This window comes from Sinocyclocheilus anshuiensis, unplaced genomic scaffold (assembly GCF_001515605.1).
Source record: "Sinocyclocheilus anshuiensis isolate Anshui unplaced genomic scaffold, SAMN03320099.WGS_v1.1 scaffold70, whole genome shotgun sequence".
Taxonomy (NCBI): Eukaryota; Metazoa; Chordata; class Actinopteri; order Cypriniformes; family Cyprinidae; genus Sinocyclocheilus; species Sinocyclocheilus anshuiensis.
Window position 1 is genome coordinate 969,833 of NW_015542377.1, and position 25,714 is coordinate 995,546.

At 39.4% G+C, this 25,714-nt stretch overlaps 1 protein-coding gene across 1 annotated transcript in view; it reads left to right on the plus strand.

Annotated features, from left to right (window-relative positions):
- The window catches only part of LOC107692366 (protein Shroom2-like), a 65,027-nt gene that overhangs the window by 31,218 nt on the left and 8,095 nt on the right, over window positions 1-25,714 (plus strand). Inside the window, exons 3-6 of the mRNA XM_016491365.1 lie at window positions 18,652-18,771; window positions 18,958-19,400; window positions 20,063-22,116; window positions 22,512-22,594. Coding sequence (XP_016346851.1) covers window positions 18,652-18,771; window positions 18,958-19,400; window positions 20,063-22,116; window positions 22,512-22,594 — 2,700 coding nt within the window. The remainder of the gene's footprint in view (window positions 1-18,651; window positions 18,772-18,957; window positions 19,401-20,062; window positions 22,117-22,511; window positions 22,595-25,714) is intronic.

Consider the following 25,714-nt stretch of genomic DNA (forward strand, 5'->3'; position numbering starts at 1 on the left):
GGAGTTTTGCGCATCATGTGTGTGTGTGTGTGCGCGCGCGCGCGCGCGCGAGTGTGTGTGTGAGAGAGAGAGACAGAGTCACGTCAAAGTGGAGTCAGCTGTCTTAACCGCGGCTTGTGTACTGCATCATTACTGTGTCTGTTCCCCTTGTTGTTATGATTATTCATGAGTTGATATAACATATTATACGTTTTTTTATAATGCATTATGCATTCATTATAATGCCTTAAGAATACCCTTATAATGTATTATAAATACGGGCTTCATAGAAAGTGTTACCCAATTTTATTTTTTATTTCAGCTATATACTGAAAGTATATGCTGGAAGTATTACTTAAAATTTTATATATATATTATGTACCCAGCTATCCTTCCTATTTCTACTGATGTAGTCAAAAGCTAACATTAAAGTGAGTAGACACTGTGTTTTCACTAACAACCCTCTCTGAAGTTTCGATCTGATGCAGTACTTTTGCATGCGGAATGGAAGTGATGTTCTCAGCCAGTGGACACTGTGGGTAGTAAGCACGTGTCAACTCTGTGATGCAAATGAAGTGATTTGGTCCTGATTCATGTGGTCTGAATGTTTTCAGTTTTCTTAAGGCTTCTGCTCTTTTCCAACTTAAAACACGAATGTGAGATTTTCTCACCCTGAAAGCAGTGTATGCATATGTTTAAAGCAACACTTACTCTCGGTGAGAAATGAAACAAATGGATGTTAGTTTCAGGTTTGAGTTTATCTTGTCTATATAGAAAAGATCTGCATTATGAAAGGCATAGTATTTTTCTGTTAAACAAGCATTACATTGGCTCATTTCAGTTGAAGAGGAGCAGGCTGGTCAGTCCACTTCTTTGTGTGCCAAACACTGTCCTCTTTGTCTCAGCTCTGCCTATCTGGGAAACACTAAGTGCGTTTGGTCGCATTACAGCATAACTGCTAAACAAACAATGTCATCCAGGGAGAAAAACTGCCTGTGTTTATCTATTGGACAGAGTCATTACTGCAGGTTTGCCGTGTGATAGAAGGTGACTCGAATTCTACATTAAGGTGACTTGAATATCTATTGACGATTCACTGTAGTTGTAGTAGAGTTATGAATTCAAAGCTAAGCTTAAACCCACTTCTTGTCTCTCAGCAATGGCATTTTTTGGCATGTGCATTTTTTACTGGAGTAATGTTTATTGTAGATGCGAAATTAAAAAGGGGGTTGTGTATGGTGACATCAAAACCAAGGACTGAGTCACGTTTTCGTATCTTCAACAGTGAAATGAATGTGGTCCGATTAGGCAATCAGGGATAAGTGGTTGACATTGTTGAACAGACATGTAACTACTCACAAGCTATTCAGTTGGATTAGAGTAATCACTAAAGAATTCAGGAATGTTTCGTGATGTGATGTTTGGATTTTTAAATCAAGAGAACCTAAACACTCAAGTGGACAAAAATAGTTTATTATTTGTAGCTGTGATTATGCTGTGCATACATTTTCCTGTGCCTGTAGTGGATAATTTCAGTGGGTGGTGAGTCAGAATTAGCAAACAGAGAGCAGATAACAAATCATTGCTGGACCACAGTAGAAGGTGGGGCGTGGGTGGGCAGTGTGCAGACTCATGTATTTAACAAGAGGTGTGAATCTCATTTAAAATGACTTTGAATGGCTGTCATTATGGATAGCCTGATCTTTTAAGCTCTTGTACGGTTCAAAAGTTTCAAATAAATACAGTTATTTTGAATTCAATTTATAAAAAAAAAAATCTGAAAAAAGTAACATTGGTTTCCATACAATTTTAAGCAGATCAGTTTTTGGGTACTAAACAAAATGCAGTAAAACACTGATTTTAGTACCAGACGAGGCTTGGTATTTAACAGGTTTTGGGTAACAGACAGAAGTCTGTTGATGGATTTTGGGTAATAATTGTAATAATATTTCACAGTATTAGTTTTTATAAATAAATAAGTGCAGGTTTGGTGAGCATAAGAGACTTCTTTCAAAAACATTTAAAAAATATTGCCGTCCCCCAAACATTTGAATGGTCGTGTATATAAACATTTTCTTACATTTATCATTTTTGTGTTTGGCCCAGTGAAAATGTTGGGAGGGCAAGTACAAGTCAGAACTATAGTGTCCACTTATGAAAATACTTTTTTTCGTTTATAAGAAAATACTATTTTGTGTTGTCAGCATAGCAGTTTGAGTGAAAAGATTTCATTAAATGTAAAACTTATAATATATAGAAAAATATATAGAAAATAAATAATACTTGAATCCCAGATTTAAAAAGTTGTCTTAGGCTTTTTGAACCCCACGTATAACAATACGTATTTACAGTTAACAAATAACATGCTGTTACATCACTCCACTCTCACGCTCATGTTGCTTTAAAAACCTGTCGAGGTGGGTGTCATTGTCATAATTCTTCATAATTGCAAGAAAAATTTGTCAGATGTCATGTCAGCCAGAGGCAGATCACTGGGTTGTGACCAAAACGACCCTGAGCCCGGCATACCACGTGACTCGATCTGTACCATTATGGTAGAGCAGAGGGTGGTGTGTGGCTTTTAACAGTGTGCTTTTTGAAAGAGATTGCATGTCTGAAAAAAGGCCTAAACAAAATAAGCATTTGACTATGAAATGAGGAAATAGGAAGTTGTCGCATATGTAGGCGGTGCCTGTTTTGCATACTCTGACTATATTTGAAACTAGTATGCATGAGCTGGAGATAGATTGTTTAGTTTGGCATGACCAAGGCACTGGACAAATAGAGAACATAGCATTTATGGTGGAACAAGGCCATCTGTATGCCTGGATACATCGTTCACTGTCATAAGTTTTATATCCATATTAAGTAATTTGTTATAATTAAAGTTTTTATTTACTAAAATATTTTATACAAAGAAATGAACAGTACTAAAGTGTTTAAAAGGGATCACATGAGATGAAGACTCATACAGTGTTATTTTAGTATAATTTATATATTATTATAATATTTATTAATGTTTTAAATTAGCTTTTATTTTTATATCTTCAGTTTTCATTTTAATTTTAGTTTTAGTATTTTTGGTATTTACTTTTGTCTCTCTTATTAGTTTTGGGTTTTAAATATTTAGCTTTATTTTATTTTTATTTGAGTTTTAGTTTATTAACTTTAGTAAATGTCTTTTTAGTTCCCCAGGCATCATTTCTAATTTTCATTTCAGCTATTTAAGCTTTTGTTTTTCATTTTACATTTGTATTTTATATTTTATTTTATTTCAGCTTTATTTAAATTAACAAAAATGATTCCTAATAGTTTTCTTTTTATTTAACAGTGCTGTCATATCAGTAGCCTAATAAAAGCAGTTTTATTTTAGAATAAGCATGCCTGTTCATGGAGGCTGCCATTTGAGATCGCATGACCAGCCCAGTGTTATTCACTTTTCACTGTTCCCATGTATTAATGTAAACTTTTGCTTGTGCAATAAATAAGTCATGGCTAACTGTGAATTTCTACAAAGTTATTGGTAACTGAATTTTTTTTTAATTGGTTTGGCACGATACTGCATGACCAAATTACCTTTAATTAGTCATCTTTTGTAATCACTATATTTACGCGATACAATTTTGGGTAATACTGATGAACTACATTAACTGTTTTTTACGCATTCCAATTGTTTATACAATGATTGTAGTTCGCCATAGTAATACAAGTGATAAATGTCACACAGTGATTAAATAGATTAACTAACCTTAATGAACATGATTACTAAACACTTAGGTGAATGAAATTCATCCTATGACACACTAAATATTGTCACTCATGCATGATGCACAGTTGAGTGTTTCTGTGAATGCCAGTGTGCCCAGATGCCCCACTGAGTAGGTAATCTAACTACAGAGATATTTTTAGGGATTATGGTCAGTTTGATTAAAATGGGATTTGGAGTCTGCTGCTTGTGGATTAGATAACTCATCCACACTTTTACAGACTGTATTGTCTGGTGCTACAATAGGAGCTATTTGATTCTATAGTACTGTTACTTAAAAAGTGTGGAAATTGTTTCTAAATTATTTAGGTTTTTCAGAGTTTGAATTTGGCTTTAAAAATTTTCAAGAAATGAAGGCTATTCTATGAGTATATGTACTGATGTTTTAAACAAAAGCAGCAAACTGGATTTAACTCCGACAGAGATGGATGCGGATGGTTCAGATACACAATAACAAGAGGACAAATACATTAGAGTCTCTAGACTTTTAGAAACTGATACCTTACAGGTTCTCAGCCAGCAGCTTTATTGAAAAGTATATGCCAAGCAGCAATTTCATCTGGGATGCCAGCCTTTTGTGCTGAGTTTCAAAGAAAAAGCCACATCTGGAACTGGTGAATAAGAAGAAGAGATTCAAAGGGGTAAAAGAACATTTGAACAATAAATTATTAGAAAAGAGTATCAGAAATGGATTGTCTGTTAGAAGAGCCCTACAAACCAATAGCACAGATGTGCTACAGAAAGCATCAGATGAACTTTAGCGGAGTATTATAATAATCTGGCTGCTGGTTTTACTGTAGTTTTTGAACAGTTTAATACACCCTTTTATGCAAACACGATTTCATAAACGTTTCTATATTTCACAATCCTGGGCCAAAAAAGGTTGGGAACCATTGTTCTGTTTAGAGATTTACCTACTGATTGTTTTGCTCAAAGAAAGAGTCAACGATTCTCAAAAGTATTAATGAAAATATCATTGTTGTCACTGGTGGAAAAAGGGAAAAGAAATCTGTAGTGCAGATTATTTGCGCATGCTCCGCATGAATATTGTGGTTGTTGGGTTTAGAAACAAACAGTGACTTCACATAAAGTCCTTGAAACAGTGCCACAAATCCACTAGAAGGCAAGCCAGCAACCATTAGCCGAAAAAGCGTAACGGCTAAAGCTAACACTTCCGGTCTGGCAGTACGTGGGAAAGGAGACCAGAGGCCGTTTTTTTTAATGGACGTCAATGGAGGAGAGGCTTCACTATGCTGAATAAACAGCTTTTTAGAGGAAACGGCTTATCATTTAATGAATCGACAGCCTATCTGCTAATCTTCAACATGTTTTACACTAAACAATACTTTTGGATTGAACTATTTTAAAAAAATGCTGACTTTTTGCGACAGGTGGGATTCAGTTTACGGCACTTCTCATTCATTCCTATGGAATCCGTAAACGACGATTGAGTGTCGTACAACTCTGACTGAAATTCAATGACGTCAAGGCTGTATTGTGATTGGTTATTAAGGGACACGTGATCCAAGTTAGCCGTTACGCTTTCTCCAATAGTAAGTAATACGGACCCTCTCATCTCCCTATAGTAAGATAATCTCTGCTATACAGATGAGAGGAGGCAGTCATGTGACAGAGGCGTGTCTGGAGTGATGTTCCGAGTTGTGACTCTGTTGTGACTGATTCAGAGAAATCTTTTTGTAAACTGTTATTGTTTTAGGAACGTCTGCCAACTGGCTTGTCTTGAAATGACCTTGAATTCCCCAGTGAAACTATCAAAGATCATGTTTATCTCTGTGATTCAGATTTAGTCATTCTCATAAATCTTCTCTGTGTTTTCTGTAAAGTTTTGTTGATTGTTTATTTACTATTCTCAGAAACCTTGTTTGGAAAAAGACCTCAGGGGAGCACGTTTAATTTATCATAGCTTATTGACAATAACAGAGGGTGTTTTTTTTCTGTTTTCTAACTGGGATGTGTTCGAATGCTCTATTGACATTACTGACCCAAGAGACCTTTTGTTATGAACAGATCATTCAGAGGCCAGTCCTTCTACTGTAGCCAGCGTCTCACATAGAACGACTACTGCCACCTAGTGGTGTAGAGCCATAACACAATCATTGATTGTGTATGATAGCACAAAAGAAGTTATCTAACAAAATGTTCAGACAGTAGAGTCACATTGTATAGAAAAAGCTGAACATTTTGTGTGATAATTCATTTTGTGTTATGTGGTGGGGAAATCAAAAACCTTCAGTGACACTAGCGTGAGTAAAAACAAGGACAATGCAAACTTTCAAAGATTTGTTTTTAGCTAATAAAATCCCTTTAAATAAATAAATATACAGTGAGTCTGTGTGTGTACAATGCCTTTTTTATGGGGTGTTTTTCTTGAAAAACATTATAGTTTATACTTTAAAATACGTTTATTCAGCAAAGACACACAAATTGATTAAAAGTGATGGTAAAGACATTTATAATGTTACAAAAGATTTTTTTTCTTCAAATAAATGCTGCTCTTTTGAACTTTATTGATATTCATTCTTTCTATTCTAAAAAAAAGTCGAGAACTGTTATTTTATAATAATAATATTTCACAATACTGGTGTTTTTACCCTAAACTTTTGAATGGTATTATGTATATATTAGGGGTGCAACGGTTCTCGGTTAAAAACCGAATCGTACTGTTCTCCACACACGGTTCGGCATACACTAGGACCGCGGTTCAACTTAAATCTGACAATGCATCTGTAGTATGGTTTTTTAGAGTTCGGCTAATACATGTTTCTGTTGATGGATCCAAATTCTGGCTTCCCAATACATTACAACAAGAGCGATGAGAGAAAAAAAACAATACGTGGACAAACCAGTCACTCTTTAATCAATGCGAGTGCTTTATGATGGAATAACTGTCATTTATGCCGTCATCACGTGTTGATAGCGCAGGTGAGACCTGAACAGCACACGTTGCTATCTGTGTTTAAACTAAACTCATTTAAGCCTTGCCAGTTTAAATATTAAAGATCCAGAAGACGCGAACTCGCGCGCGCAGTGAGAAGATCTGTGTGGTCGCTCGCTCATCCGAAGCGCGTGAACCCGCGTCTCAGAACGCGTGCAAATATTAAGCTCTCTGTGAAGTATTGTGTTTGAATGGACAGATTCACACAAAAATTATGTCAAAATGCCCGTCTTGGTGAGTATCCTAGCAGACATAGTCAGCTGAATGTAAAGTATCAGTGCCAGTGTTGCCAGATTGGAAATGTCCAAGTATCGTACCAGAAGCTCAAAATTATCGTATTTGGAAGAAAATTATCGTACACGAGTCAAACGTACATGAATACAGCTATTTATCTAGACCAACAACTTTTTGACACAACCTGCAAATTACCACAATTATAAAAAACTAGATAAATAACTCCACCTGTGAGTCTCTGTCATCGGAAGCCTGCGTGTTGCCAGATGTTGAGGGGGTTCTTGCCATCATGGACCGCAAGATAGTGCTCGTTGGCTTAAAAGCAGGGCACCCTCCTGAATTCTTAACACACTCGGTGTGCACGAGCGCATTTATAGTGTCTGTAATGAGCCGATTTCGTGGATGAGTATAGAAACCCTATGATAACAACTACCATCATTTGAAGAGTCACAAAATTCTGAAATTATCGTACATTATGGGATTTTTTAAATTATTGATCTTACATCGTACAGAGGTCAAAATTATCGTACAAATACGATAATTATCGTACGTGTGGCTACACTGATCAGTGCACTGGATCAGTGCGTTCTCTTAAAGTGACAGCACTTTCTTAATGTTAATCTAACAGCAACAACACGGAAATCTCTCACTGCTCTTGATTGAATAACTTTTGTAACTTTAATAAGGATTAATCTTTAATTTATACAGTCAAATATGCAATGTTATTTTACATTTGATTTATTCAATTTCTGTACCTAAAAACTATGTTAGACCTACCTAAAAAAACTGAAAAGCACTGTTTATTTATTTGTGCTGTTGCTTGTAGTTAGATTATTTGTTCTTATTTTCTTTATTTTTATTTGACAATATAGTTTTTTCCCTAAACATAGCACATACCGAACCGTAAGTTGAACCGTTGCACCCCTAGTATATATATATATATATATATATAAACAGAGAGAAAGAGAGACAGAGTTATTTGAATATTTATATATTTGGCTGGTGAACAATGTTGTACACTGATATTGTAGATGGAATAATCCTGGGGTGACCAAAGCTAAGAAAAATTGCTCTTTTCATTCCTTGAATTTTTGGGCTTGTGTTGACATTTGTCTTACACTTCCTGTAAGCTTTCTGTTTAAGGAAGATAATAATCCACATCCCTCTTGCAATAGACCAACTGTCAGTAATTAATGATTTTTCCCAGGATACAGCTGGAATGGGTTTCTTTCGTCCATTGGCTTAAATACAGACTTTGGTTGCAACATTGTTCCAAAAGCCTGCTTAAAATAGGACGCCTGCTTTTTCTTCCCTCGTTTAGTAATTACATACATATTCAGCTATTAAAGTGCACCTAAAGAACTAAATATTTCAGCTACAGGGTGTAGCTTTAAATGTTAAAGTGGTGCATTAAGTAAAAGGCCCTTCTTGGACATGTATTGCCATGCCAAAATTTATGGCTGCAATGTGTTCCCTATCCTTCTGCCCAATAGCGTAATAAAGGTGTGTGGCTTTAGTGACAAGAGCTGTGTCATTCTGAGCTTCAGAATCCAATTAGAACTAGTAAATCTCTCCTATGGCATTAACTGAGGGAGGATGACTTGAACTTGATCACCACAGCAGGGGTGGAGTCAAATCATCTGCATATGATTTATAGAGATGCTCAATGATCCAGTAAAACTACTTTCTTGTTTTCTTAATTTCACACTGCAACTTTTGAATCAGAGCCATCTAAATGCCAAAGTGATTTTTAATTTGAAATGTCATGTGGTGCTAATTCTTGATCCACCCTTTTCTAAAATGGTTTGTGGAACGGTCCATTGGCAAGGTGAGTTGACACCCGTGAGTTAGACACATTTCATCAGCCTTAAAGGAAGAGCTGCTGTTTTCACAAGTACTTTAGGAGGAAAAATCTAACACGGATTACCACAGTAATGGGAGCTGGTCTTTGAAGGACATCATGACTGAATCAAACCAGATGCTGTAGTGGGCTCAGACTTTTTGTACAGGTGTTATTGAGGTATGTAAAGTTTTGAAATGTTGAAATGTTGCCATACGTTTTCAGTTTTGTAGTGTCTGGATTTCATGACTTAGAAGTACAATATTTTACTGCTTTATTGCATTTCAGTCAAGGCCGAAACAAATACTTGAGAAATCTGACTGATTGGTTTCAGTGCTTTTATTTGAAATAAAAAAAAAATGCCTCAGGTCATATTTTAACACAAGGTGGCTTGGCTTTACAGGAAGCAGCATCAAACAATAATTCGGACAAGCTCCTACAGTGCTATGGTGATGAGATCCTTCTGAAGCTGTGTTCTTTTATTTTAGTTGCTATGACACCTGTTACATCAACAGCCTGTGAAAGTGAAAGGTACATTGGAAAGATGGTGCTGAGAGATTTGTCTGCCTGAAACTGGCTCAGTCGGGTAGGGGAAACCAGAAATGCTTTTAACACTATTAGTGTTAGATTTGGTCCTAATCTCAACACAAAGTAGCTACACCTTTCTACTCCAAATATGTGTCATTGTAAAATAGCTTATTATGATTCTATTCATTGTGATTCATTCTCAAACAATTCTGGGTTGAACCATTCATCAAATTCATGATCTCATAAGTATTCTTATTTCTTAATTATTTCATAATTCACAAGTAATTCTATGATGCATAATGAAATCAAAATTGACATGGATACCACTTTTTCAGACTTTTTAAGTTTGACGATTAAAGTATAAGAATATCAGGGCTAATCAAAATATAAACTAGATTCAAAAATGTATTGTAAATGTTTTTATTTGTAATTTATTTATGAAAATATATTGCAAAATTTAATGTAAAGTCTTCAGTGTTGCTTAATTACACATGTACCAACAGTAAGAATCAGGTAGTTCTCATATGTCTTCCCAATGTGAAACAGATTTATGAGCTAGCTGTGATATTTGTCTTTATAATGATCAGGTCTTTATTGAAGTCAAAATGAAGTTTTAATTAAGTTTTTTTATGCTCAAGAGGAGCGCTTTTTTATTGCAAAGTAATTGGAACATACAAACTTTACATATAACTAAAACCAAATTACAATTGGTAGTAATTACAAAAGAGTAATTAATAAGAGATCAAAAGTAAGAGTAAATAGAAGATACGTTAAACTAAGAGACAAAAAAAAGAAGAAGAAAAAGAGAGTTTGTGATGTGCTTTGTGTTTTCTGAAAGAAACCAGGTAAAGTTTTCATATATTTTTCTAAAATTAGGTCAAACTGTTTATTTTCTTCTATGAATGTAATGCAAGCTGTTTATTTAATCTCAGTAACATGCCAGATCACTGCAAGGTAATCCTTGTTCTTAGTCTAGTACTGTGATCAGATGTTGATCTATAGGTCATATTAAGTCTCTTGGAATGTAATAGTTTGCACAGAAGGATTCAGTCTCCTGTACTTACTGTTTCCAATAAATTTTGGCATGGAGCAATGATTTTAGAGTCCTTTGGTCACCTAAGTCTGATTACTGTGCACTTTTCTTGCTTCTTACACTGTTAGCTGAGGTTAGACTAAGGGCATCCTTAATCACATCAACATGCAGGAAACCCTGAGTAAGCAAGCCATGAATTTCTTGTTCGGCCCTAATAGTAGTTTCTGCAAGTTTAAAGGGTCATGAAACCCCCCATTTCAGCACTGGTTAGCAGGGCCGGACTGGGATGCAATTTCAGGCCAGGAAATCGTCTCCAGGTTACTGTCTCCAGGTTACGTATGTAACTGTGGCTCCCCGAAGGGAACGAGACGCTGCGTTGAAACGCTACGGGAACGCCTCCAGCGTGACCACGCTCTGAATCACATGTGTAATCAGTCCAATGAATGGGCAAGACGTCACGGGCGGGGTGACGTAGCGACCAGGAAGCATAAAAGCACGTGCGGTGAAACCGGCGTCAGCTTCTAGGAGTGAAGCAAGCAGGACCTGGACTCTGCTGCGCGAGGAGGGACCACCTCGATGGTCTCCATCCTCAGAGAGTGTCTACTTCTGTTCCATTACCAGAGCCTGCTCGGGGCCCACCAGGGTGGGAAAGGCCCCATTGAATTGAGGTGGAGGAGAACTGAACTGGATTCTGTGGCCTCTCACTACAGTGTGCAGGACCCACTGAGACACGTTTGGCAGTAGTTTTTACGCTGAAGAGTACGAGAAGTGAGGCCCCCAGAATGAGGGGCTGGAGCACGGTAGGTTGGGACTGCTCCCGCCCAGCAGCCCCTGCTGACTGCCTCAACCTCCTCAGAGGAAGAGAGGTAAACACGTGCTCTTACTAGAGAAATTTTTATCCCAAGAGCCTCTGTATATCTAACTTCTCATAGTCAGATAAATACTTAATTTTATTCCTCAGAATTAAATGCAGTCAAACAACCAGAGGAGTAAATACGGTCTGGTGAGTAAGAGTCGCATCAAAAACCGAATTATGTAATATAAGCGTTGCCTCGACAACGTCAATCTCCTCAGAGAAAGATGGCCGCATCAGCAAGCTCTCACTCAGAGGGGGTTCTTCCATATTCCGTATTCAGCGCAGGCTTCCAAGCCTCGAGAACGAGCTCTAGATCTAGGGAACACGGGTGGAGATAGGACGAGCCGTCTCCAGCCCGTCCACCAGATCATGTGTGAACCCCGCGATCTCAGTCGCCGCCATGCCTCAGCAGCAGTGGGACCGCAATCGCAAGATCACAGAAACGGACACACTCCTCGGAGCGTGCCCGGCGAGAGCGGAGCGCTTAACAGCGGTAAAAGCACAATCCGCCCCCCCGAGAGCCGACTGCGCGAGCTCCGCTCCCCATTAATGCGGCTCATTATAATATCAGGCATAATATGCTTGTGTATACTGATGCTTGTGCAACTGGCGAGCTCTTTGACGCCCTCCGTCTCAATCTCCTCGGAGAAAGACAGGCGGAGCGTCGCGCCCTCTCCCCGGGGGTGAAGTACTGTAGCGCGGGCTTCCAAAACTCCGAGAGCGGGCGCCGGATCTGGTGGTTAAGGAAGTAGATAGGGATGCGCCCGTCTACATTCCCTCCACCGGATCCATATGTGAAACCCACGAGCACAGCCGCCGCTCCGCCTCGGCGAAAGTGGGGCCGGCACCGCGAGGAATGCTAGTGAAGGCTCTCTTCTCAAAGAGAGCCCTCTGAGAGCGAAGCAAGGCAGTAACAAACGCTACCAAAATGGGCCGTCAGCTCCTTGCGTTACCCAGGCCCGGACTGGGACGCAATTTCAGGCCGAGAAATCTCACACTCATCCAGGCCACACAGAAAAAGAGGGGCCAAAATTGTAACTTTTGGGGTACAACAGCTTGACACTGTAGCAGTACTCTTAAAAGGACATCTTTGTACCTTTTTAACCCCTAATAGGAACATATTAATACCTTAGAGTAGTAATTCGTACCCTTAAGGTACTAATATGTAGGCATACATACCTATTAGGGGTAAAAAAGGAACAAAGATGTCATTTTAAGGTTACTGTTCTAGTGACAAGCTGTTGTACCCCAAAAGGTGCAATTTTGGCCCCTTTTTTTCTGTATATAGCCTATACATCCACAACAATTTCTGAAACCAGACAACCCTATTATTTGTATGGCCATCACATAAAAAGTTCTAAATCCTTGGTCTGGGGCCGTGGAAAATAATAAAAGGTTCTCTCTTGCACTGCACCTTCAGTTCCCTTTCCCTATTCTTCATTTTCCCCAATATCTCTAATAATAATAACTAAAAAAAAAAAAAACAGGCCCTAATAGGAACATTTTAGTATACCTTAGAGTAGTAATTTGTACCCTTAAGGTACTAATTTGTAGGCCTACCTATTTGGGGTAAAAAATGAACAAATATGTCTTTTTAGGAGTACTGCTCCAGTGACAAGCTGTTGTACCCAAAAAGGTGCGATTTTGGCCCCTTTTTTTCTGTATATAGCCTATACATCCACAACAATTTCTGAAACCACAGACAACCCTATTATTTGTATGGCCATCACATAAAAAGTTCTAAATCCTTAGTCTGAGGCCGTGGAAAATAATAAAATGTTCTCTCTTGCACTGCACCTTCAGTTCCCTTTCCCTATTCTTCATTTTCCCCAATATCTCTAATAATAATAACTAAAAAAAAAAAAACAGGGCAGCGGGCCGAATCAGCAGCCAGGCCACCGGGAATTCTCCCAGTGCTCCCGATGGCCAGTCCGGGCCTGCTGGTTAGTTCTCACCATAGTTTTAAAACAACGCTAAAAAAGTGGGCGTGGTGCGGAGCGGAGCGGAGCGGAGCGGAGCGGAAGAGAGGGGAGACAGACAACACACACAGCTTTGCATTCAGACAGTTTCATTTCGCTCCCATCGAGTTAAAAACATAAATAAATGCACAGCCATTTGCACTCTGCATCGAAAACATATATATGAACGCGCTGCTGCACCTCTGAGAACTTTTAAGGCGTATTCTGTGACGTTTATATAATCCTTTTGACGGGTTGTGTCACAGAGCTGTAAAAACGGTTATGCTCACCAAGTGAATGAATCGCGTTTGTGCCAAACTCTTATTACAAAGCAAAAACAAACACTCTTCTTCAATCCATGAATGTTTCTCTCAGTTAATGTGCACGAGGTCATCTCACAGTCTGAAACGTCTGTCATAGCAAATCAACACATGCTGTTGTGAATAATTAAGCGAAGCGTCTTCTCATAGGATAAGAACACGCAGTCACATGAATAATTTAATAGACACCCGACGCGTCATCGATGTACTATAGTCCATTGACACATCACAAATTGTGACGTCAACACGATGTAGATTTTAAACCCGGAAGATGAAAATGGCGCAAAAAAGCTTAAAATTAACCAGTTTTCTCCAACAGTTAAAATTATCGGATGCTAACATTGTCTTCTATGATGTGCATGCAACACAAACACCTCTGCTAAAATCTCAGAAAAAGTAGTCTGGGGTTTCATGACCCTTTAAGAAATGCTTTATGCTGATACATCTTAGTACTGTACATCCAAACAAAAGAGACGCAGTTGTGAACCCAGCAGGGGACTAGACTGCTATTGGTTCTTTGGCTGGTATGACATGCAGCTCAGGAATGTGCCTGTCATTACAGGCGCCTCAAGGTTGGCCTCTCCTGTCCCTGTATTAGCAGGCTGATTGAGATGCGTTCTGAAGAAGGGCTTTGTGCAGACACTCCACAGCCAGATGAATAACTGACTCCAATGCAGCCAAAACTCTAGCGGTATCCCCTTTTGTCCAATATTACATTAAACAAATTGCGATTTCCATTAGATGGAGCAAAGCCAGATGGATCAGATAAGATCTTGTTGGACATTCCACTGAATATCTCTCCTTAAACACTTACTCTTGTCTCTTTGAATAACAACAACTGACAGGATGGTTTTAGAATGGGGTTTCTCTCTAAAATAAGAGCTTTACAAATCTGTACAAGTTTACAAATCTTTTTGCCTGCTTTACCTTTTTGAGGCAGCAAGAAAAATGCAATGTTTATGAGAGCGTTAGTGCCTAGGAATGGCCTCCTGTCTGGAATGCACGGATGAGAAGTTCGGTTCACAATAGATCATTGTGAAAGATTTTGTAAAAGCCCGCCCATCAGGCATAGGCCAAAACAATTCTGTAATCTTCTTGCCTGTCACCAGACCACTTGTTTTGATGCCAAGAAAAGTTTTAATTAAGCACGAAACTTTGTAGGTCAAGCTCGAATCACAGCCAAGCTTCACTCTTGAGAAATCTGGTTTACAAAGCGAACAGGTTGATTATTTGAGATCTCTAAACTTGTTTTACCCAGATGGCTTTTGTCAGACCTGGAGTGATCTACTGGTCACATGATCCGTTTCGGGGGTTGGGAGGGTTAGGGCTTGAGGTCAGTGGTCATGGTGACGTCTAGTGCCGTCAGTGAGTAGGGCGCCTCAATAGTAAACTCTGGTGTTGTGTAGTCCAGAGCCACTACTGAATATTCAGTGTTGGATTGATCAGTTTATGGAAATAAATGTTTTTCTCATCTGATCATGTTTTAAAATAAAACTACTTTTTCTTTTGAAATTTAATTCTATTATTATCTTTTTCTTTGGTTTCGCTACACTTCACAAACCAGTGCACTTAAGACTGCAAAAATAAACCTGTTGCCATAGTAATAGAAGAAACAGAGGACCGCTGCACAAGAGGGGTTCAGTGAGAACATTTGGCCCTCTCGACTGCTCATTAGCATACAATCCCTGAGCCAATAGGGAAACAGAAGTTGCTAGATTGCTTCAAGGAGACTGGCTATGACAACAGCCCCCTCCTCATTCCCTCCCCCCTTCCTTCCCGGGGTAAAATCACCATAATCCCTGTAGAGATCTGCCCTGACTGCAACAGTCACACAGGCATTGGAAGTCGATATGAGAGTGTATGTGCTAAGGCTCGTATGATCAGCTCTCTACATGGGGCTCCTCAAGGCTACCTTTTTCTGTAGTCTTTCATATGGAAGAAGTGGATGGTTGAAAAGACTCACGCTGCGGTCCGGGACTGGCCGTCTATGGAGGGCCCTTTGTCCTGGCCTGTCTTTGATGTGAATGTGGAATGCGCTGCCTGGGGAGTCCACTGGAGCAAACCCGGACTCTCAGTACCATTTCATCCATCAAAGCGTCTCAGGTCTGCTCTTTTAGGGACCTATTTGGCAAACTTGCTTGCTTGAGGGATTGTTTGGTGAGTTTAGAAGTTTACATTTTGCTGTCTGTTTTCGTCTGCTGTCTTTGTCTCACACCTGTTGTTGTTCCTTTGCTTTTATCTTGGCATCTGTTTAGTCTTGTCTTATTTTACTGTTTGTGACATCTAAGCTTTGGTGCAGCTTGCCCCTCAGACGACTCGGGCCAGGTGTAAACGAGTAGATAGTATGTTAATTTGACCTCATGAAACCTGTTGCATTTATCTTGGCGAACCAAAATCAACCTTTGATGGTTTTCAAACACTGCATCAGATCCTAACACTTATATTAGTAAACCGTAGCTTTTTTCCCTTTCAAAAGCTTGCTCATCTTTCATGTAGGAGTCTTTGGAACCCTTTTTTTTTTTTCACGTTGGATCATCCTGTGAATAAGATTTGGATGTTAACTCTTTACCCAAGCTGAATGATTTGCATCAGGCTTTGGAATAGGTTGTTGTCTTTTCAGAAGTGATTTGTTTGTTTTTGAACATGCCTTGTTCTGAAAACTTTGGTGGGGGACTTTTCCCTCTGAACCCCCCTCCTTGGCCTCTTTTCCGCCTGGGCGCCACTGATTCGGACCACTGGCATATCTGCACTAGACCAGCTGTAGCCCTGACAATACGTCTAATGGAGAGAATGTCATTAGCATCTGAATAGCTAGCACCATGTGTGGCGAGCACATACACACTTGATAATTTTACACAGGAAAAGAGAGCAGCATTGAGCGAAAGCAAAGGGTGTCTTTTGGGCCACTTTGTCCATAATTTGCTGTTTAATCTCTTCCGCCATCTTTTAAACCTGTGACAAGGACGTTACATGTACATCTTGTTTTAGACAACATCAGCTTGGGTAGCCAAAGGTGGTTTAAGCAAATGTTTTGGAGTCAAGGATATTTGGGTTAGCATAGTTTTTATTTTCCTAGTATTTCAAAGAATGTCTATTACTGTTTACTGGCTAGAGGGTGACTGGCACTTGACCTCATGGTCTAATGGAGTAGCACTGCATGTCTTTGACTGTTGTTCTAACCCCTTTGGTCTCATGGAGAGTTGCACAAGCTTGGGGTTTAGACTGTTGGAAATTCAAGGAGATGGATTTCTATTTTTACAATTCTATCACTAAACCAAACGGCTGAATTTCAGAAACTGCAGGAATGTTTTTACTCAAAACTTAAAGGGCACAGGTCAGGTGTGGGTGGACTCTTTAGTTTGGGGATATGTTGGGCAACATGCTGAGGAATGTTTCGTGCTAAACTTGTTGATGTAAAAGAAGTGGCAGGCAGTCTTAAAACATGACATCCACAGATCCTAGAAAGAGTTTGAAATATTTTACTTTTTAACTTTTTCTCACTTTTTTTGTGGCATAAATTTTGTCACATGTAGTGGTAGTGTTAAACCTCAACCACAAGATGTCTCCCTATGTCCACTATTCACACTAAGCGTTTGTAAGTTGCAGATCTCTGGTTAGTATGTTATAGGCATGTGGAGAGAGAGACTACAGTTTTGTTTTGTTTTGTTTTAAGATTTTGTCCTTTATAAATCCTGCCTCAGTGCTGGCACTGATGTTTTTCTGAATGTGCTTGTGCTTCTGAACTCATAGGCATAGCCATTAAAAACACAGGTTTCATTTATGTGGACTGTCTGTGTTTTTCCAGTGTATTTTTCATACAGTATAACGTCTTAAGAACATTTTGTGGTTGTTTTGTCTGAATTGGTTATGTTTTTTACGCAAGGCTATATTTGTGTTTGTGTTCTTGCATATAATGCTTGACTAATTACAGACAGTGTTGTGGCCCATGCTAGTATGTCTGTATTTTCCCATCACAGAGATGGCTTTTCATGTCTCCATTTGGAATTCAGCACTAGAGTCCCTGTCAAACTTTACTGAACTCAGAGATTCCGACTATATGTGTCCCTCCCCCTTTTAACTCCCTTCAGGAAGATGAAAATGGTGGATATTGTAGCACAGAAAATGCCATCAGAGAGCGACGTGCATATGGCCCGGAGCTTTCTCACGAAGATTTTGCGAAGTTCCATGAGGTATGGTATCATTGTATCCACAAGAAAACCCACTTCTAATCCTGTTACCACCCAGTCAAGTCATAATGATCTACAATCATATTCCCTCCATGGCCTTGTGATATCATCCATCAGAAGTTCAAATTTCCATCTATTAGTTTTCCACCCTGCATATCCTCTACATTTCTTAATCAAGGTTCCCACAATCATTAAAAACTTGGAAATATTAGAGAATTTTAAAATTGTGATTTCCAGGCATTATTTTTTAATTCAGAATGAATTGAAAAAATAATAGAACATTTTTCTAAAATATTTATTTGCTAGAAATTGCTCTGTATGAGTGCGGTCTCAATAAAATCATTTTATAAATCCTTATCCAGTTTGGAAATTTATTGGAAGGTGTGGGAACCTTTTTCAATAGTTCATTGTTTTAAGTATAGGTTGCATCAGTCATGTCTTATATATATATATATATATATGGACTGAACTGCTGATAATGTCATAAGGACAATGTATGTGACTTCTTTTAAGAGGCTCTGTTTAATTGTTGTGGCACTTTCAGTAACAATTATATATTATGTTTATTTCACTTCATGCATCCCAGAAAGAACCGATTTAAAGGGTATGTTGCTGTTATATGAGTGTTGAGAGTGTGGACTTGTGGTTTACAGATATTTAACTTGGTGTTTGTAGGTTTTTGCTAGGCTTTGCCTTTGTTAGTGCTTGACGGTTGAAAAACTCTGTGTTGATAGTGAATGACTGCGAGATTGGCATGCTCACAGGCTGCTTCTCTATCTCATGCCATGATCATTACACTACTTCCATAATCATCTACCGTGTTTTGACGATCTCCTTTCCTTCAGAATTGTTGTAGTGCTGCTTGGTGATCTGTGTTTGCCATTCGTTTTGCAGCTTTTCACAAAACAACATTTTATTGCCTTGTTTTCTAATCTTTCCTCCTCTGCTCTACCTCTTTCTCTATCCTTCTCTCTTTCCCGTTTGCTGCCCACAGGAGAAATGAACCCATGAGCAGACCTCACTCCTGGCATGCCACCAAGTTCAACGAGAGCCATTCAGAAGCCAAAAACCAGTCCACACCCTCACCAGTCTGGCAAACAAGAAATGATGCAAGGTAATTGGAGAGACGGAAAATAATTTGTTTCTGTCTATATTGCTTCTTTCAGTAAAGATTTAGGAATGAAGGACTCTATTTTTCATTTTCGAATATATATTGAATGGCAGAAGCTTTTCATATGGCTTACTGCAGTTGCATTTGTTCATACAGCCTAAACACTCTTTAAATGTTTGTTTTTCTTAGTTCATTCTCCTCTGAACTCTCAGCCGGCTGGGAGCAAACAAATCTACGGAGAGTATCCGATCAGTTCAGCTCTTTGGGTAGTATGGACAGCCTAGAGCATAGCTCTCATCCCTGTCCACCTGGCCGTCTTTCCCCAAGCAAGTCCAATAATAACAGCACTGAACATTTGGGTGGTGGTAAACGAGACTCTGCATACAGCTCCTTTTCTACAAGCTCAGGAACCCCAGATTACACACTGTCCAAAATTAACGCTGCTTCCACTGAGAACATGCTGTACAAAATTAATCAGTGGGACTCAAGTGGCAGGCACAGCAATGGCAGACATAGCCAAAGCCTAAGCGATGGGGTACGACAAGATGAGAGGCTTGGATACTTGCAGCATCTCTCTAATTCAGTTAGCCATGAGATCCCAAAAGCTGAAGAACAGCCAGGCACTCGGCATTCTCACCAGTCTGGCAAACAAGAAATGATGCAAGGTAATTGGAGAGACGGAAAATAATTTGTTTCTGTCTATATTGCTTCTTTCAGTAAAGATTTAGGAATGAAGGACTCTATTTTTCATTTTCGAATATATATTGAATGGCAGAAGCTTTTCATATGGCTTACTGCAGTTGCATTTGTTCATACAGCCTAAACACTCTTTAAATGTTTGTTTTTCTTAGTTCATTCTCCTCTGAACTCTCAGCCGGCTGGGAGCAAACAAATCTACGGAGAGTATCCGATCAGTTCAGCTCTTTGGGTAGTATGGACAGCCTAGAGCATAGCTCTCATCCCTGTCCACCTGGCCGTCTTTCCCCAAGCAAGTCCAATAATAACAGCACTGAACATTTGGGTGGTGGTAAACGAGACTCTGCATACAGCTCCTTTTCTACAAGCTCAGGAACCCCAGATTACACACTGTCCAAAATTAACGCTGCTTCCACTGAGAACATGCTGTACAAAATTAATCAGTGGGACTCAAGTGGCAGGCACAGCAATGGCAGACATAGCCAAAGCCTAAGCGAAGCGGTACGACAAGAGGAGAGGCTTGGATACTTGCAGCATCTCTCAAGTTCAGGTAGCCATGAGATCCCAAAAGCCGAAGAACAACCAGGCACTCGACAATCAAGCTCTGGAAGAGTTAGTATTGGACCTGTCTGGCATGTCCCAGATATGAAGAAAAACATGGTATCCTCCACTCCACCTCCCACTCCACCGACACGCAGTGATAGTTTTGCAGCTACCAAGGTACATGAGAAGGGTTTGATCACAGGCTCCTCTGAGGGCCTTGGTGTTCACGCCCAGTTAAAGCCTCAGGTAAAAGCATTGCAAAAGGCAGGAGAAACTCATGAAAGCATGCAAAGGTCTCACCAAGTCAACGAGACAGGTCTTGAGGGTCGACGCGATTATAACCTGCCATCCAAAAATGATTCCTCAAATCCCTACATTTCATCCGATGCCCATCATCAGTATCCACACCATATGTCATCAGACAAGACATACTCCCTATCAACGACAGATGTCAGAGATAGACATCAATCCTATGCCCATGCTCCATACCATCCACGGCAGTACAGCGATGAGGGCACTTTCCACGCTCAAACTAGGACAATACCAGCACTGAAACCTCCCTTCAGTGGCTACTTTAGCAGTATGCAGGAGCTGTCCACAAACAACCACATACAACTCAATAGCCACAATCAAACTAGAAGGCCAGCTGCATCACTGTCCAGTCACGTTGGAGTTACCTCTCATCATATCGCTCAGGGAATGTCCCAGGCTTCTTTAGTGAGAGTTGATGACTCTAAAGCTTCTTCAGTCTTGGAAATGTCACACAGTGGACGGGACAGGATGTCCATAGGTTCACAAGGAGGAGCAAAAAAACACTATTTCCCACCTCAGTCACAGCACCATGATACAGATCATAAAGACAATAATGCCTCCTTCAAACAAATTGACATCTATCATCGCAGAATGATGAGCCAAAAGCAACACCATGTGTCTAGCTCAGATGAGCATTCTGGTAGTTATCCCCCCAGTAAGAAACCCGAGCACAGGAGAAGTGCTGTTCATCTCCATCTTAAAGAGTGCTCACAACAACCCTTTCCAACTAAAAGCGAGTCAAAAATATGTCCCCAGAAAACACCTATGCTTTATTCTCTGGCCCAAGAGCACAATGACATGGAGGACTGTCAAGAGGAGATCAACAGTGGAAGTGCACAACAGGAAGCCCTTGACAGTCAGAGTGGCAAACAGGCAAGACGAAGTGACAGATTTGCCACCACCTTGCGCAACGAGATCCAGATGAGGAGGGCCCAGCTTCAAAAGAGTCGAAGCGCAGCCACTTTAGAAAGTCCGGTTGAAGCTGTAGAAGATACTGCTGTCTGGAAGACCACTGGAACTTCTTCTCCCTCCTCAGATGGCTGCTTTTCCAGCTCTTATAAAGACCATCTGAAAGAAGCCCAGGCCAGAGTCCTCCAGGCTACATCCTTTAGGAGAAAAGACCTTGAGCCAGTCTTGTTTGAGCATCCAGGTACTGAGGGTCCCACTCGGAAAGACACGCCTCCGCTTCCAGGTGTCTCCAAGGTCCCACCTAGCAAACCCACCTCAGGGAGTAATCAGGTGCTTCGCATTGGTAGCCGCAAACGGTTTTCTGCAGAAAAGAAAGTTCGGTCTTTTTCTGAGCCAGATAAAATTCATGAAGTAGGAGCTAATGAGCGCTCCAGTGTGCCTGATAATGCTGCACCCTTAGAAAATCAGCACAGATTATTTGAGGCAGCGGGGAAACCAGCTTTCCCTAAGCCTATGCCAAAGCAAAACCTGCAGGTATCTGAAGACACCAGACTGTCCAAGTCTGGAGGCATGCATTATTCTGCAAGGAGTGACACAGCAGGGCAGAGTAACAGTGAAAGCTCAACCCCCATAGAACACCACCTTAACGAAGGTCAGGATGGCCCTCACTCGGTGAACCGACAAGCCATGCTAGAACAACAGCGACTTGGCACCTTTGCGGAGTATGAGACCAAATGGAACATCCAGAGGAAAGCAGCCGAACCAAGGGTATCTGGACGATATCACTCCGCTGATAACATCCTTGATACAGGGAATGAGAGACAGAGTAAACCCACCTGTGTGCATGAAAGATCTAGATCCTCCCCTTCTGCTGACTTCTATGGGCAGGTTGGTTATTTCATATTTAATTAAGTTTCTCAGTTTTCAGTGATTTAATTTCATTGTTATTGTTCTAATTGGTGTAAACTGTTTTCAAAACGTACTGTTTTTATTTAGAAACCATCATAAATCAAAAGTGACTTGAGTCTCATATACTGTATATCCCCAGTGAATAGCAATGATAGCAATATAAAGGCCAGAACTTAGTCAAACATTAAACTAAGTACAAAAAGTCACACCCTCAGACCAGGAAAGTTGCAAGTAAGATCACACAATCATGTCAACCGAATAAGACCATAATTACAAAAAACAATAGTCTCAAACTAGCCGTAGTTACCAGTAGTTGAGATATATTAATACCTGAACGAGGAAGTTACGTTTTATATGTATTATATTCCTCCCAGAAACTTCCAGTTCAAGAAAAGAAGTCAGCTGACTATTCCAAACCTGAGACAAATCTCTGCGAACAGGATAAGAATAGTACAAGGTGAGTGCTGTATTGCTATTTTTCCATTGCCTTGCAAGTTGTTTTAAAGAGTAAAAAGATAATACATAATTTTAATGTGCTTATTGAATATCACTGCACTTTTAAAGTAATTTATTTTTGTTATGATTATCATGATACTCCTGGGCATGTTTGAAACTAAATCAGACAACTCTTCCCTTTGTAATGGAAATGATACCAGTGCCAACAGTCCTGGCTGAGACTCTGTCGGTGTGTCAGTGAAACTATTCCAGTGCTAATGGCTCTGATCTTGAACTTGTTGCATACAGAAATCCACAGCTGGGCCATCAGTCAGCCCTCGTTGGGTCAAAGACAAACAGTAGACTCTTTATGGTCCTTGCAGCCTTGGGATTTAGCCCAGCTGTGACAGCACTGCTATCCTCACTGACTGGGCTTTGTTTCAACGAGATGGTTTTGAGGTGTAGGCATGTGAGTATGACGTAAGAAGTGTCCAATAAGTCCATTCATAATAAGACCAAAGAGTAAAATAGCAACCTAAATTACATTTTTGCTCTTCCTACTTCTGTAAAGGGCTTTTTTTTTTACTCTGCATGTGCATGTAATCTAGTAGGTATTGCATTTTACCCTGAAAGAATCATAAATGGAAGCCCTGTACTCGTGCTATGGAGAAACTTCAATGCTTAATCCAATTCATAATGCTGAACATTCTGAATTTTAAAACCTTCTGGATGAAGAATAGAAGGCTTGTTTGTATATTTTGTGCTTGAATAATGTATCAAACTGGCACAGAAAGAAAGTAGCGTTAACTGTGTGAAGCTAAAGTTTTACAGTTCTACTGTTGGAGAACTTGCATCCTGATAGTATGGTTCACTGGGCATGAAATGACCTCCAGTTACCTTAGCAAGTTTTGAAATCATGTCTTTTCATGTCTAGCCTGTGAAACATGTTAAATTGATCCTCACTTTACCTCTCACTTCTTTAATTTATAATCTAGAAAACACAAAATGAAAGAAACTGTGTCTTTTGAAGATGCAGTGTAAGGATAAGGGATTGATGGCTGGGATGTTATTCCATTTACATGCAAACTTCTTGGGTGGGGCTCCAATAGTGTGATTCAGATCAAATTGAATATGTACTCTCAATGTTTGAGATGCAAATTAAAGTTTCAGTTAGTTTACATTGCCACTAATTTGACTCTTTCTTTCAAAACAACAGCGACAAGATCATTTTCCAGTGTCACAAACAGCTCCCAGTTGTGTGTGTAACATATGACCTATACGGTGGCCGAGAAGTGCTAAACAAATCACAATTCTGAAAACAAAATAACAAATTACAAACGCAAATGCAAGTCTTGTAATTTGTTATTTTGTTTTCAGAATTGTGTTTTGTTTTGCACTTCTCGGCCACCGTAGACCTACCTATTTATCTTAATTTATCTTAATATTTATCTAACATTTTCATTTTTATAAAATTATCATCCTTGGCCATTCTCTTAGACTTCTATGTGTAGACGTAAGGAGTGGCAAACTTGAATAAGCATGTTATCGCCAAACATCCATCATCTAAAGCCTTGTAAATTGCCCCCTATGAAAGGTTTTGTCTTGATTCTTGCTTGTAATTAAGGTGCTGTAGAGAGCAACTATGAATTATACCATAGACCTGCATCTTCACTTCATAGCGCTATGAGATTTCTTAGAAATCGTTGTTTAAATGTCAGTCTTCCTGTCTCCCACCCAGTCATTTTACTTGCGTGCAAACATGCACAACTCAATTATAAATATCTAATGTCCTAGCTGAAAAGTCCTAGCTGAAAGGATTCTTCACTTCAGTAAGTGATATTGACAGAGACTTCTAATGTTAGAAAACCTCTTTGCAACTCTTGACTTTTATAAGTACAGCTAGTGTGGACTAAATCCAGTTGGAAACATTTAAATTGAGCTACAAGCATTTTAGCCCCACCCAGGTGAGACTACATATGTTCAGGGCTACAGGAAGCACCTGTCGCTGAGATGAGAACTCCCAATCATCAGAGGTGAGCGCTGCTTCTCATACAGTCAAGTTTCATATTTAATGAAAGGATTGCTATTTAGTTGTTTTATAGCAACTTTATATGGACAGCAGCATGAGTACCTGGATTATGGACTTCATATGGACAGCAGCAACATGAGTACCTGGATTATGGACTTTTCAGTTTGAAGTCTTTCTGGTGAAGTTTGAGTCATCCTGAGTCTGTAAGATTCATCGTAAGAGGTGTTTTCTTAGTTTTTAGTTATCAGTTGATACTTTTCTTGGCTTCATTCTGTTGTGCAGGTCAGTGTTTGCATGTAAAATGCTTAGTAAACTGAAAATATAGAGTTGCTTATCCACGTGGAGAGATGTTTGGTATGTCTCTCCATTAGACGTTTGACTGGTACTGGTAGATGTTTTGTCATATGAACTTTATCGAACAAGGGAAGTTGGCAAGAGACTGATGTTTGATTATAGGTGGGGTGTTGTGGACAAAAGCTTACATGGTATTACAGCGGAGACGTTCTGCATGCCAGTTCATGTTGAGATCAAATGCATGTGTTAGACACTATAGTATCAGAAAGAACCTGCATCCTACTTGAATGTTACCCATGCATGCATGCTATACTAATGACTTCTGCAATGAAAGCATGTATCATATAACATTGAGAATGACTCTAAAAGTTCATACTCTTTATTTCTGCATCTGACATTTTCTTCATTCGTTTTTCTGCACTTTGCCTTTTGTCTTCCTTTTGTACACACTACCCTTCAAAAGTTTTAGGTCAGTAAGATTTTTTTTTTACTTTTCAAAATTAATGTTTTAAATCAGCAAGGATGCATTACATTGATATTTATATTCATATATTCACAAAAATATTAAGCAGCACAACTGTTTTCAACATTGATAATACGAAATGTTTCTTAAGCACTAAATTAGCATATTACAGTGATTTCTGAATCAGGAGACACTCAAGACTGGAGTATTGGCTACTGTAAATTCAGCTTTGCCATCACAGGAATAAATTACATTTTAAAATAAAATGGAAAATTGTAATTTGAAGTTTTTATATATATATATATATATATATACACACGTCACACACACACACACACACACACACACATACTGTA